The sequence below is a fragment of the Cebidichthys violaceus genome, unplaced genomic scaffold (genome assembly GCF_023349555.1).
Source record: "Cebidichthys violaceus isolate CVI_PGR_0920_01 unplaced genomic scaffold, fCebVio1.0.p SCAF_11, whole genome shotgun sequence".
NCBI lineage: Eukaryota > Metazoa > Chordata > Actinopteri > Perciformes > Stichaeidae > Cebidichthys > Cebidichthys violaceus.
In genome coordinates this window covers 1,052,706-1,067,941 of record NW_027176274.1, presented here as the reverse complement: position 1 = coordinate 1,067,941, position 15,236 = coordinate 1,052,706, and the positions used below count along the sequence as shown (strand labels likewise).

At 42.5% G+C, this 15,236-nt stretch overlaps 2 protein-coding genes and 2 non-coding genes across 4 annotated transcripts in view; 3 read left to right on the top strand and 1 right to left on the bottom strand.

Annotated features, from left to right (window-relative positions):
- wdfy2 (WD repeat and FYVE domain containing 2) overlaps nucleotides 1–3,424 on the top strand; it is a 12,159-nt gene extending 8,735 nt beyond the window's left edge. Inside the window, exons 11-12 of the mRNA XM_068736576.1 lie at nucleotides 1–20; nucleotides 1,253–3,424. The exon at nucleotides 1–20 is cut by the window's left edge and continues 89 nt beyond it. Of these exons, the coding sequence (XP_068592677.1) occupies nucleotides 1–20; nucleotides 1,253–1,282 (50 nt within the window). The 3' untranslated portion in view covers nucleotides 1,283–3,424. The remainder of the gene's footprint in view (nucleotides 21–1,252) is intronic.
- A 321-nt stretch (nucleotides 3,425–3,745) lies between these two features.
- On the bottom strand, nucleotides 3,746–11,904 carry dhrs12 (dehydrogenase/reductase (SDR family) member 12). The gene is made up of 10 exons (XM_068736589.1): nucleotides 11,756–11,904; nucleotides 11,251–11,384; nucleotides 10,423–10,505; nucleotides 8,524–8,616; nucleotides 7,865–7,946; nucleotides 7,547–7,608; nucleotides 7,355–7,459; nucleotides 6,696–6,786; nucleotides 6,301–6,438; nucleotides 3,746–4,603 (listed from the first exon to the last, which is right to left on the bottom strand). Exons 1-10 carry the CDS (start codon nucleotides 11,809–11,811, stop codon nucleotides 4,491–4,493), a joined length of 957 nt encoding a protein of 318 aa, XP_068592690.1. The 5' UTR covers nucleotides 11,812–11,904; the 3' UTR covers nucleotides 3,746–4,490.
- A 635-nt stretch (nucleotides 11,905–12,539) lies between these two features.
- On the top strand, nucleotides 12,540–12,648 carry trnal-caa (transfer RNA leucine (anticodon CAA)). Its single transcript has 2 exons — nucleotides 12,540–12,577; nucleotides 12,603–12,648. It is a non-coding gene; the product is annotated as a tRNA-Leu (tRNA).
- Nucleotides 12,649–13,104: 456 nt separating this feature from the next.
- On the top strand, nucleotides 13,105–13,215 carry trnal-caa (transfer RNA leucine (anticodon CAA)). The gene is made up of 2 exons: nucleotides 13,105–13,142; nucleotides 13,170–13,215. It is a non-coding gene; the product is annotated as a tRNA-Leu (tRNA).
- The last annotated feature ends 2,021 nt before the right edge of the window (nucleotides 13,216–15,236 follow it).

Sequence of the window (15,236 nt, the reverse complement as noted above, 5' to 3'; positions counted from 1 at the left end):
GAACCGACAAGGTCCTCAAGGTCTGGACGGGAGTGTTAGATCTAGTGTTCAACTGTGTTTAATCTAGTGTTTAATCTAGTGTTTAACTGTGTTTAATCTAGTGTTTAACTGTGTTTAATCTAGTGTTTAATCTAGTGTTTAACTGTGTTTAATCTAGTGTTTAACTGTGTTTAATCTAGTGTTTAATCTAGTGTTTAACTGTGTTTAATCTAGTATTTAATCTAGTATTTAATCTAGCATTTAACTGTGTTTAATGTAGTATTTAATCTAGCATTTAACTGTGTTTAATCTAGTATTTAATCTAGTGTTTAACTGTGTTTAATCTAGTATTTAATCTAGTATTTAATCTAGCATTTAACTGTGTTTAATCTAGTATTTAATCTAGTATTTAATCTAGCATTTAACTGTGTTTAATCTAGTATTTAATCTAGCATTTAACTGTGTTTAATCTAGTATTTAATCTAGTGTTTAACTGTGTTTAATCTAGTATTTAATCTAGTGTTTAACTGTGTTTAATCTAGTATTTAATCTAGCGTTCAACTGTGTTTAATCTAATGTTTAATCTAGTGTTAAACTGTGTTTAATCTAGTATTTAATCTAGTGTTTAACTGTGTTTAATCTAGTATTTAATCTAGTGTTTAATCTAGTATTTAATCTAGTGTTTAACTGTGTTTAATCTAGTATTTAATCTAGCATTTAACTGTGTTTAATCTAGTATTTAATCTAGTATTTAATCTAGTGTTTAACTGTGTTTACTCTAGTATTTAATCTAGTATTTAATCTAGTATTTAATCTAGTGTTTAACTGTGTTTAATCTAGTATTTAATCTAGTGTTTAATCTAGTATTTAATCTAGTGTTTAACTGTGTTTAATCTAGTATTTAATCTAGCATTTAACTGTGTTTAATCTAGTATTTAATCTAGTATTTAATCTAGTGTTTAACTGTGTTTAATCTAGTATTTAATCTAGTATTTAATCTAGCGTTTAACTGTGTTTAATCTAGTATTTAATCTAGTATTTAATCTAGCGTTTAACTGTGTTTAATCTAGTATTTAATCTAGTATTTAATCTAGTATTTAACTGTGTTTAATCTAGTATTTAACTGTATTTAAATAATAATAATAATAATAATAATAATAATAATAATAAACGTTACCAGCGTCAGATCCAAAAACAAACTGTATTTAAATTCTGCAGACGAAGATCTTTTTAATTTCTTATCTCATGAAATGTGTCTTCTGTCTGTCCACAGCTGTGGGACATGAGTCCTGTGGTGTCCTGAGTTCACCGAAGACCGGGACGGTGTCAGGGAGGCGGTCTCTACCGGGAGAGAGAGAGAGAGAGAGAGAGAGAGAGAGAGAGAGAGAGAGAGAGAGAGAGAGAGAGAGAGAGAGAGAGAGAGACATCCATTGATATCCACGTCATCTGGATCATATTTATCACCTGCTCATCAGCGAGGACTCTAGAGCACTCTACGGGACTCTAGAGGACTCTGTAGGATTCTGCAGGACTCTACAGGACTCTAGAGGACTTTGTAGGACTCTGCAGGACTCTGTAGGACTCTAGAGGACTCTGTAGGACTCTGTAGGACTCTGCAGGACTCTGTAGGACTCTAGAGGACTCTGCAGGACTCTGTAGGACTCTGCAGGACTCTGTAGGACTCTAGAGGACTCTGTAGGACTCTGTAGGACTCTGCAGGACTCTGCAGGACTCTGTAGGACTCTATGGGGCTCTGGTGGGTGTTTGAGTGACAGGTGGATTCTCTTTAAGAGTTTAATGTTGAGGACTTGACTTCTTAATTTACTTAACCCCCCCCCCCAATAACACCATCAGACCCGTGGGTCACTGGGGGACGGAGACTCAGTGAGCTGCAGCGTCAGAGCTAGAAGCTGTTGCAGGTCTGTCCTGTAGATGGAGCTCATGAGCTTCTTAAAGTCTCTGCAGCTCAGTAAAGAGACACACGTGTGTGTGTGTGTGTGTGTGTGTGTGTTGTACTTCTACACACTCAGAGGAGTGTTCTGAGAGGTTACATCACTGTTCTTATGGATGGAGTCTGGTAGTACACTGACTGTGTACAAGTACAACATACAACCCCACTTCTAAACGTCACTACTGTCTCTTTAAATGCTGACGGTTGGACTGAATCAGTCGCCGGTTCGATCCCGGTTTCCGGTGCTTCGCTTCGTCTTCACTGTGTCGTTCTGGTCGTCACGTTCAAACGAACTGGTACCGGTACCGTCCCGGACCGGACCGGGATGTTACCGGTACAGACAGTCCGGATCGGGACGTTACCGTCCCGGTCTGTCCCGGTACCCGGTCCTTTTAAGCGGTTACAATGTGTCTTCATGTCCAACGGTGAACTGAACCTCAGCGCTTTGGGAAAAGGATTTCTCCCTCTCAGTTCTACAGAGTGATGTCACAAAGAGGTGATGTCATCACTGATGATGGTGTGTTTATTAACCAATCAGAGAGCATGCTGGTCCTCGTGTGTCACGAGATGAGTCATGATTCAGAGAGGCTCACATGAGAGGAAACTAACGAACATTTCAACTTAGTTTTTTATTGTTTATGTCATTGCACTGAAATCAAGAAGAATACGACACAAATCGCTGCTGTGAAGAGAAAATATGATTTTTTATTATTTTGTATTTGTGATTATTATGTTTGTGCTTTAATGATCAGATGGTAACTAAGTTGTTTGTCAGAATATCTACTGAATATTCACTAAATATTTACTGAATATTCACTAAATATTTACTGAATATTCACTAAATATTTACTGAATATTCACTAAATATTTACTGAATATTCACTAAATATTTACTGAATATTCACTGAATATTTCCCAAAGATGTGTGATATTAAAAACAAGGTTAAGTTTCTCTCATCACATTAAACATTCATAAAGGTCTGATTATATCCACTGTTTACTGTCATAAACTTTATTACAATAATCATAAACATGCTCTTTAACTACATATCATATTTGCATGATTTTAGTTTCAAGGTGTTTTTCTACATTTCCAATAAAATCAAACGCAGATTTAGAAATCTGACGATAAGAAATATTTAAAAAGAGCTGCAGGTCTCATTACACATCGTCTTCATCGTTACACATCGTCTTCATCGTTACACATCGTCTTCATCGTTACACATCGTCTTCATCGTTACACATCGTCTTCATCGTTAAACATCGTCTTCATCGTCTGTTGGTTTCACTGGAAAAGTAAAACAAACACCTGAAAACTAAAACCGCTGGCTTTTCAAAATAAAATCCTGTGCTCATGTAAATGAATTCATAAAGTTATGGTTGTGATGAACTCTTGAGGCCAGTGGTCATTTTTCTGTTGTGTTTCTGTATTTTTTGTCGATGTATCATGTGATGTAATAAAAGAGGCGGGTTCACCTCCTCGACCAATCAGGAGTCTGTTTGTTGTCTCGTTCGTCAGAATCACCTTTAAAGCAGTAATTATGAATATTAAATGAATAATAAACCTTTAAAGCAGTAATTATGAATAATAAACATTTAAAGCAGTAATTATTAGGTGTAATTATACATATTAAATAGATATAAAAAGCACCAATGACCTTCTTATGAAATAGTAAAATAATAAAACACTGGGTGATGATGTAAAGATGACTTTACTGTTTGTACAATGTGAATTTGTATTTGTCTTTAAAATCATATTTATTATTATTTAAAGTGATCTTTAACTGCAGCAGCTGATGTGATTTAATGAAACAGTGAAATTAAAACAGAAACTTTATTCTTTATTTGCATCAAAGAGCTTTTTTACAAACAAAGTACAAAACAACTCATCTTTTGATTCATATTCTGTTGCAAAAACAAAACGCGTTTGATTTAAATTGAGGTAATTGAGGTATAGAACTCACTGATCCACCACTGAGATTAAACGATAGATTTCACAGATATTAAATATACAAACTAGCGTTTAGTGTTCGTTACATTAAAGCATCAGTGATCGATACTCTGAACAATCAGCTACTCGTCGTGTTTTCTTGAATTCTAGAATAAAACTAAAACTTTATTTAAAACAGCAGACTCGTCTTTCTGCACGAACATGAGCATGAACATATCTATCTATCTATCTATCTATCTATCTATCTATCTATCTATCTATCTATATATAGAGATAGCCTCATATACAGTGAGGCTGCATGTGGTTTAAACTGCTGTGAAAAGTTGGAATGTTTCATTTTAGTTTATTTACTTCAACTCATCGAGACTTTTCTCTTTTTTATTCTTCGTTTTCTTCCTGGTAACAGGAGGAGAGCGACTGACACACACGATCGTTTTCATTTAAACATTTTAGAATTAGAGAATAAATAAAGACGCTGGTTTTGATCGACTTGTTCTCTTTAAAGTAAAGAAAAGTAGAAAAGCATTGTGTACATGAAACCACGTGATGATGTAAACATTAGTAATCATTGGTGAGTGCTTGCTTGTTTTGTTTTCACGAAGAGACGCTTCACGGTTTGAACTTAAAGGAGAACTCCTCCAGAGCAGCGAGGAGCTTCTCCTCCTCCTGAGGAGAAGACCTGGAGGAGGCCAGAGGGAGGTGAGTCGCTACGGCTTTACGATCTGGAAACACACAAATAAAGATATTCAGAGAACTAGAAACACAAATAAAGATATTCAGAGAACTAGAAACACACAAATAAAGATATTCAGAGATCTAGAAACACACAAATAAAGATATTCAGAGAACTAGAAACACAAATAAAGATATTCAGAGAACTAGAAACACAAATAAAGATATTCAGAGAACTAGAAACACACAAATAAAGATATTCAGAGATCTAGAAACACACAAATAAAGATATTCAGAGATCTAGAAACACACAAATAAAGATATTCAGAGAACTAGAAACACAAATAAAGATATTCAGAGAACTAGAAACACAAATAAAGATATTCGGAGAACTAGAAACACAAATAAAGATATTCAGAGAACTAGAAACACACAAATAAAGATATTCAGAGATCTAGAAACACACAAATAAAGATATTCAGAGAACTAGAAACACAAATAAAGATATTCAGAGAACTAGAAACACAAATAAAGATATTCAGAGAACTAGAAACACACAAATAAAGATATTCAGAGATCTAGAAACACACAAATAAAGATATTCAGAGATCTAGAAACACACAAATAAAGATATTCAGAGATCTAGAAACACAAATAAAGATATTCAGAGAACTAGAAACACAAATAAAGATATTCAGAGAACTAGAAACACACAATTAAAGATATTCAGAGAACTAGAAACACAAATAAAGATATTCAGAGATCTAGAAACACAAATAAAGATATTCAGAGAACTAGAAACACAAATAAAGATATTCAGAGATCTAGAAACACAAATAAAGATAATCAGAGAACTAGAAACACAAATAAAGATATTCAGAGATCTAGAAACACAAATAAAGATATTCAGAGATCTAGAAACACAAATAAAGATATTCAGAGATCTAGAAACACAAATAAAGATATTCAGAGAACTAGAAACACACAAATAAAGATATTCAGAGAACTAGAAACACACAAATAAAGATATTCAGAGAACTAGAAACACACAAATAAAGATATCCAGATATTGGGGGCGACCGTGGCTCACTCGGTGAAGGGGGTCGTGTAACCGTAAGTTTGACGGTTCGATGCTTGCCTGGGACGTGTCCTGTGCCGAAGTGTCCCTGAGCAAGACACTGAACCCCTAATTGCTCCCCGGGCGCTTCTCAGCAGCCCACTGCTCCCAATAAGTTGGTGATGGGTTAAAAGCAGAGACTAAATTTTGTATATGTGTAAAAAGTGTATATGACAATATAATAAATTTCTTCTTCTTTTTTAACTAACTAGTCAGCTCTGGAGATGGACAAGCTTGCTAACTAACAAGCTATCTAGCCAGTACTGAAGAAAGACAAGCTAGCTAGCTAACTAGCCTGCTCTGAAGATGACCAAGCTAGCTGGCTTACTAGCTAGTACTGGAGAAGGACAAGCTAACTAGCTAGCTAGCCAGCTCTGGGGATGGCTAGCTAGCTAGTTAGCTTGTCCTCTCTGGAGCATATAGAGAGAATGTTATATGTTCTTGCTAAACATGCTAGCCAGCGTTAACTAGCGTGTTCAGATAATTATTCTACCCACTAAAATACGTGCCCACGTGTCCTGAGAGAAAAGAGGTTCCACACCGTGACTTCTCAGAACATTACTGGAACACAAGTTACGCTCTGACTCCCTTGAAGAAACCAGGATTCACAGAGTTTGATTAGTTTCTGACCCTGGAAGAAGAGTCCGCTCGGCTGCTTGATGGCGGCTGCAGACACAGCGAGCCACACCGCGGTGTCGGCGCCCATGGCCTCCGTCCTCAGCTTGGCCTGCATCTTAGCGTGGAAGGAAGGCATGGACGTCTGGACGGCTGCAGAGAGACAGACACACAGCGGTTACATGGAGGTCCAATCAGAGGCTTTAGTGACCGCTGCTCTGGTCTTTAGAATATAATCTATTGTTGTTATTATCTTTTATTAATTATGCACATTCAGCTGTGTTTAGAAACCAGTGACGTCTGCTATTCACCCACACGGAGGGAGATGGGTTTGTAAATTATCCAATTAAATAAATACAACAAATAACAATAAAATAAAAACATAAAAATAGAAAAATTAAAAGAATAACCTGGAGTGTCTGCCCAGCCAGGGTGCATGCAGGAGAAGTGGATCTCTTTGTGCTGAGAGGCCCACCTGTCTGTGAGGATCACCTGTTGTCTCTGTGAACACAACAACACATCACCACAACAACAACACGTCAACACAACAACAACACGTCAACACAACAACAACACGTCAACACGTCACCACAACACGTCAACACAACAACAACAACACGTCAACAACAACAACACCACGTCAACACGTCACCACAACACGTCAACACAACAACAACAACACGTCAACAACACGTCAACACAACAACAACAACAACAACAACAACACGTCAACACAACAACAACACGTCAACACGTCACCACAACAACACGTCAACAACAACAACACGTCAACACAACAACAACACATCAACACAACAACAACACGTCAACACAACAACAACACGTCAGCACAACAACACAACACAACAACAACACAACAACAACACGTCAGCACAACAACACGTCAACACAACACGTCAACACAACACGTCAACACAACGTCAACACGTCAGCACAACAACACGTCAACAAGTCAACAACAACATGTCAACAACACGTCAACACAACAACAACACGTCAGCACACACTGACATCTGATGATAACTGTGCTGCTGTGAACCTCCCTCACTTTGTTCTGAGCGTAGGCCGCGGTGCCGTCAAACGCCCCCTTCTCAAACTGCAGGTCGTCCACGTTGAGCTTCTGTGTGAGCATTCCGCCCGACGACACGGTGATCTGAGAGCAGACACCAGCTGAAGGTTCAATTATACGTCCAGTAAAACTAAAAGATTCACAGAAGAAGACACGTCCGAGTCAACCCACCACTCTTGGGTCTTCAGCCTTCTGGAGGACGGGTATGAGCCCCGTGGTGAGGATGTATGTACCTGGAACAAAGGACGGAGACGGATGTTCATCTGCTGCTGAGGATCAGAACAACTAACACGCACCTGCTCACATCTCATCTGCTTACTATTCAATGATACAACGCCATTATAGATAAAAAATAACACAAATTAGGGAGCCGGGGATACAATTTTGAGAAAAAACGCAGAATTTCAGTGATTAAAGTGACAGGGATGAACATTTTTTTTTTTTTGGAATCAGTACTTGAAGTACTATCAGTATTTTAGAAGTAATCACCAAGTGTATTTGTGGCGAAGTTCTTCTCCAGCCCGTCCTCGGTGAGCTCTCTCTGGTTCACCATACAGCCGGCGTTGTTGATCTGGAGAACAAGAAGAGAGAAAGACTAACAAAGAGAATCTACACCAGGAGACAAGCCTCTGCTTCATGTGTTAAAGCTGCATTCTCTCTAGTGTCCAGCAGGGGGCGACTCCTCTGGTTGTATAGAAGTCTAGTCTAAAATGACTCTACTTCTCTCTAGTGTCCACCAGGGGGCGACTCCTCTGGTTGTATAGAAGTCTAGTCTAAAATGACTCTACTTCTCTCTTGATTTATTCCCTCAGTAAACATTGTAAACATGAGTTTATGGTCTCAATCTCTAGTTTACAGTCTTCTTCAATACAGCATGATGTTCATTTAGTACATTATGCTCCATTTAGAGTCAAACAGACCATAAAGCAGGGGATGCTTTAGGGGCGGGGCTACACAGTGATTGACAGGTCTCTACGTCACTCCTCCTCAGTCCAGATGTGGTCACTTCCTGTTCACTGGCTGATAAAGAAAACCACGATAGCAACGGTGCAATCGTTGAACTCGAGGCTTCAAAACGTCCACAAACCAACGAGAGACGTCTCCATGACGACGTGCTCTTCTAAACTCGCTGTGGTCTACAGACCTACCAGGACGTGAACGCTGCTGCTCTCAGAGAAGCTCTGGGTGAACTCCCACACTTGTCTGGCGTTGGACATGTCAACGATGTGGACGTGGACGTTCTGGGAAGAAACAGGAAAACCAAAGAAATGAATGTTCTGTTGAAGGAGACGAGGAAGAGACAAGAGGAGGCGAGGAGGAGACACAAAGAGACGAGGAGGAGACGAGGAAGAGACACGAGGAGGCGAGGAAGAGACACGAGGAGGTGAGGAAGAGACACGAGGAGGTGAGGAAGAGACACAAGGAGGTGAGGAAGAGACACGAGGAGGCGAGGAAGAGACATGAGGAGGCGAGGAAGAGACACGAGGAGGGGAGGAAGAGACACGAGGAGGGGAGGAAGAGACAAGAGGAGGCGAGGAGGAGACAAGAAAGAGACACGAGGAGGCGAGGAAGAGACACGAGGAGACAAGAAAGAGACACGAGGAAGGGAGGAAGAGACACGAGGAGGGGAGGAAGAGACAAGAGGAGGCGAGGAGGAGACAGGAGGAGGGGAGGAAGAGACACGAGGAGGTGAGGAAGAGACACAAGGAGGCGAGGAAGAGACACGAGGAGGCGAGGAAGAGACACAAGGAGACGAGAAAGAGACACGAGGAGGCGAGGAAGAGACATGAAGAGACACGAGGAGACAAGAAAGAGACACGAGGAGGAGAGGAAGAGACACGAGGAGGCGAGGAGGAGACAGGAGGAGGAGAGGAAGAGACACGAGGAGGTGAGGAAGAGACACAAGGAGGCGACGAGGAAGAGACACGAGGAGGCGAGGAAGAGACATGAGGAGGCGAGGAAGAGACATGAGGAGGCGAGGAAGAGACACGAGGAGGAGACGAGGAAGAGACACGAGGAGGCGAGGAAGAGACACCAGGAGGCGAGGAAGAGACACGAGGAGACGAGAAAGAGACACGAGGAAGGGAGGAAGAGACACGAGGAGGGGAGGAGGAGACACGAGGAAGAGACAGGAGGAGACGAGGAAGAGACACAAGGAAGGGAGGAAGAGACACAAGGAGGGAAGGAAGAGACAGGAGGAAGAGACAAGAGGAGGCGAGGAGGAGACAGGAGGACGGGAGAAAGAGACAGGAGGAGAGGAGGAAGAGACAGGAGGAGGGGAAGAAGAGACACAAGGAGGCGAGGAAGAGACAGGAGGAAGAGACAGGAGGAAAAGACACAAGGAGGGGAGGAAGAGACACGAGGAGGCGAGGAAGAGACAGGAAGAAGAGACAGGAGGAGGCGAGGAAGAGACAGGAGGAGGGGAGGAAGAGACAGGAAGAAGAGACAGGGGGAAAAGACACGAGGAGGGGATAAAGAGACACGAGGAGGAGGCGAGGAAGAGACAGGGGGAGGGGAGGAAGAGACACAAGGAGGGAAGGAAGAGACAGGAGGAAGAGACAAGAGGAGGCGAGGAGGAGACAGGAGGAGGGGAGAAAGAGACAGGAGGAGAGGAGGAAGAGACAGGAGGAGGGGAAGAAGAGACACAAGGAGGCGAGGAAGAGACAGGAGGAAGAGACAGGAGGAAAAGACACAAGGAGGGGAGGAAGAGACACGAGGAGGCGAGGAAGAGACAGGAAGAAGAGACAGGAGGAGGCGAGGAAGAGACAGGAGGAGGGGAGGAAGAGACAGGAGGAAGAGACAGGGGGAAAAGACACGAGGAGGGGATAAAGAGACACGAGGAGGAGGCGAGGAAGAGACAGGGGGAGGGGAGGAAGAGACACGAGGAGGCGAGGAAGAGACAGGGGGAGGGGAGGAAGAGACAGGAGGCGAGGAAGAGACAGGAGGAGGCGAGGAAGAGACAGGAGGAAGAGACAGGAGGAGGCGAGGAAGAGACAGGAGGAAGAGACAGGAGGAGGGGAGGAAATGGAGCGGCTGACTCTTCTCACCTGGTTTTTACTCCGCTCCACGATTTCTTCTTTGGCGGCTTCTGCTCGGCTCTTGTTTCTACAGACCATGTGAACGATTCCTCCTGCAGACACAAGAACACACATCAGAAGATCTCCTCTCCATGTATCACTGCTGTCAGAAGACCTCCTCTCCATGTATCACTACTGTCAAAAGACCTCCTCTCCATGTATCACTACTGTCAGAAGATCTCCTCTCCATGTATCACTACTGTCAGAAGACCTCCTCTCTGTGTATCACTGCTGTCCTCCTCTCCGTGTATCACTGCTGTCAGAAGACCTCCTCTCCATGTATCACTGCTGTCAGAAGATCTCCTCTCCATGTATCACTGCTGTCAGAAGATCTCCTCTCCATGTATCACTACTGTCAGAAGACCTCCTCTCCATGTATCACTGCTGTCAGAAGATCTCCTCTCCATGTATCACTACTGTCAGAAGACCTCCTCTCTGTGTATCACTGCTGTCAGAAGACCTCCTCTCTGTGTATCACTGCTGTCAGAAGACCTCCTCTCCATGTATCACTGCTGTCAGAAGATCTCCTCTCCATGTATCATGAGCCAACATACAGACACTCAGCTCCTTGAAGAGCAACATGAGGACCATTGAACCACCATGTTTGATCCCCATCACAGGACGACGTCATACAGTCCTTTATCTCAGCCCGTCTTCTGAACTCTAGTTTTACTATTTTACACCATGTTGAGCTCTTTCCTCATGAGGAGCAATAGAAGCACCACAAGCCGTCATGAGACGTTCAGAAGTGTCAGCTCCTCAGCTCCTCCTCCACAGAGAACCTCGGTTGACGCTCACCTCTGATGGAGACTTCCTGCGCCGTGGCTTTCCCGATGCCGCTGTTGGCTCCTGTGATCATGAAGGACCTCCCACTCAGGTTCACCTCCAGGTCTGAGGGACAGAAACCCTTCGCTGCTGCTTCATAGCCGCTCCTGTTACACACACACACACACACACACACACACACACACACACACACACACACACACACACACACACACACACACACACTTTATCTACTTGAGTAATCATTGATGGATGTCAAACTCTGACCTCATTTTACTGCTATATGTATATATACTACATGTAGTAGTATTGTTACCTTTACTTCTTCCTCTGACTGTAGTAGTACTAGTATGTGCAGTATTGTTACCTTTACTTCTCCCTCTGACTGTAGTAGTACTAGTATGTGCAGTATTGTGTAACCACAGCTAGTTAACCAGTAACCAGTCCTTTACCGCCACATTAAGAGGAGAACCCCCGAGAAGAAGAACCTAAAGTCCGGCCACACGTCAACACGTACCTGGTGTACTCCTGGAGCCCCTTCACGAACCAGACGGCGTTCCTGTAAACTGACATCTTTAAACCTCACCGCGTCAGCTCGTCTCTCCGTGTTTACGACTCGTCTCTCGTCTCTCCGTGTTTACGGCTCGCCTCTCCGTGTTTACGGCTCGCCTCTCCGTGTTTACGACGCGTCTCTCCGTGTTTACGGCTCATAAGAATCACCGGTGGCGGTTACGTAGTGGAATGGGCGGGGACTAACGTCGACCACCACCGGAAGCGGATAAAGCCACAGCGCCTGTGGTGGACGTGTACGGGTATCACCGTCAAGAGCGAATTCTTTATTATTCTTTTCTTTTTTTAATATTTTATTTACTTTAGAAAATCTAAATCAAAAGAGACACACGCCTTATTATTGTATTATTTATTTATATATTTTAATTTTAGTTTTTCATGAGATAACAAACAAACAAACAAACAAACCAATCAGCAAAAATACGTAAATAAATAAAGTCATGATTATTACTATCAGTCATAAATACAGGAGGAGCTGATTGTTTGGAGGGTGAAATAGTTTCCATGTGTTCTTTGGTTTCATTTTCAAATGTAATAAATGAGTTCAGAGTTATTAAAAACTAAAATTTTGTTAAAAAATATGAGATCCTTCGACTTTATTGCCATTACATTTGTTGAATAGGCATGAAGTGAAACCACAGAACGATTCACTCTACGTATGAAGACATTAATCATGTGTCCTGACTATTCATCGAGTACTTGAGTGAGTAGTGGAGCCGCACACATCAGTTGTCAGGATGGCCGAGTGGTCTAAGGCGCCAGACTCAAGGTAACTCCTTCCTGTGAATTGGGATTTCTGGTCTCCGAATGGAGGCGTGGGTTCAAATCCCACTTCTGACAGATCTTTTTCTTCTTCTTCTTCTTTCTTAAACGTTCGTCCTGATGGTTTCCCGTTAACGTGCTCTTCTTCTTCTTCTTCTTCTTCTTCTTCTTCTTCTTCTTCTTCTTCTTCTTCTTCTTCTCACTCGTTTCTTTTTGATAATCTCATCTATTTACAACATGACGTCATCATAATTCTTACGAGTACATTGATTTTTATGAAGTAAGACAACCTGCATTCAGTTAATACATGATGTTCATAAACGGTGTGTTCATCGTGAACACGATGAACACATTTAACTCACAGCAGACGTGTTTTATCTGGTGGAAGCTGTTCATCGTTCGTCTCACGGCTCTACCGCTCCTCTGTCATACATTAGTACATAAATACTTCTTATCAACAGTTAAATACTCAATGTACATAAATACTTCTTATCAACAGTTAAATACTCTACTGGCCTTTAACACGACGTCATTGTCAGGATGGCCGAGCGGTCTAAGGCGCCAGACTCAAGGTGACAAACCTTCCTGAGAGTTGGGATTTCTGGTCTCCGAATGGAGGCGTGGGTTCGAATCCCACTTCTGACAACACTTTTGCGTTTAATTCAAAATATTTTTTTCACATTAGTTTGAGGGGAATTAATCAGAAGACTCAGAATAAAGGACTCAGGACGAGCATGAAAGGACGATATAATGAAAACATTCTGAAAACAGAGAAGTAAGTAAATATCTTCAATATTTTCAAATTAATTTAATTCAAACTGTTTCGTTTGTCATCCGTTTGTTGTGTTACAACTGAATTTAACTGAACTGAAGAAAAGAATAACTTTAACTCACAAACAGCAGTCAACAGAAAGACACATCCGTCTTTAATCCGCCCAAAAACCAAAGTGTGAAAACATCGAATCACTGTTTCACAGCTGCTTGTGTGTCAGGAATAATAACTTCCTGTCATAACATAATAATAATAATAACTTCCTTCCTGTCTTATGTTTCCTCCCAGTTAGTCTTTGTGCTAAGCTAAGTTAGCTCCAATATTCAGTGTAGTCTTCCTCAAACTACTCATCTGTAAAGTGAAGAAGATGGGTAAATAGAAGATTATTTATTTAATTTAAAATCCTCGTTATCCTTCAGTATGCTACAAAAATGTTTAAATAGAAGTAAGTACAATGCATTAAAAAACAGTGGAGAAGAAATGCTCAAATTAAAAAGATTACATTTTAATTTGTAGTATAAAAATGAACTCTGCATTGAGGCCTGACAGAATCTCCTCAATCTTTAGATCTATTTGTGATTAAAACGTGGAACTAAAGGTAAATTATTAATAAAACACATTGATTTCTTCAGTCAGGTCTGAAGACACATACCAGATAAACAGCTGTAAGCCATACGGCAACCAAAGTGGGGGTCCCTGTTGTAAAACCTAGTGGGAGCCCAAGATGATCTTCCTCCTCAGTCAGCGATGCAGGGGTCCGTCGGGTCGGTGTCTCGTCCTCCTCGGTCTCCTGTGCAGATGCGTCTTTCTCTGAATCCTCAGACCCGCTCCCTGAGAGCCTGGTTCCCGCACTGCTGTGTTGGTCGTCTTTGTCCTCGCTCCAGTCCCCCTGCTTCTCTCTGAAACGGGATATTCCTTCTCGCACCTCAGTGTGCTCTTGGTAGCGCGATGCAGCCTTTACTTTTGACACTATGGTGAGCCCTCTGGCTCCTGTTTCCACTGCCAGCATCTTCACGATTGGGTCGTAGCCTTTCGAGGGACTTATCAGGGTGTCCACCCTCCCTTGGACGGCTTTCAACACCCTGAGCCACCATTCCAGCCAGTCTCCTACTTCCTTCTTGGTCTTTGGCGGTTTAAAAGTTTGCACAACCGTCACTGCCATTCCGTGGTTAGCGAGGGGAGCCGTATAAGACTCCTCTTCTTGGCACTGCCTGTCCACTTCTTTTCCTATCCCTGCCTTATCCTTCTTTAAATGAAGCTTGACTAGGTGTCGTTGAATGGCGGTGTCCCAGCTGTCCCATCCTGCTCCGTGCAGGATGATTTGATACCGGACTTTGCCTCTCTCTGGGCCTTTGATCGGTGTTGATTCTTCCGGTGCCGTCTCGGTCTGCGTGCTTGCTCCTGGCTGCTCGCCGTCGGCCGGTTGCAGCTCCTCTTCAAACTCAATCAGAGAAGTTTCCTTCTCCTCCGCGTTAGGTCCTGGAACTTCCATCCTGGACTTTGTCTTTGTCTTTGTTGGCTCGAGTTGCCCTCCTCCCAAAGCCTCTCGTTGGCCGTTGAGTAAGGGATGGGATCAGACTCTGGCCCCTCTGCAGTGTCGGGTGAGTCTGGTCGATGCTCCCTCGACGTCTGCTGCTTCTCCTGTGCTGGCTTGTATATACCACGCACAGCTTCGATGCGTTGGATGTCTCGCAGTCGGACTTCACTTAGGCTTGGCAGGTGTTCACTTCCTACTCAAGTCTCTCCCCTCCGGGTCGCTTGTACACGAACAGCAGCCTCCTTCGGTCGCTGGGGTTCTTCTTTTTACGTTGGGCGCCACGTGTTAGATCCAGGGGTCACGGGCCCTGTACGGGGCCACCTATTACACAGCTCTCTATTAAATCGGCGAGCTGGT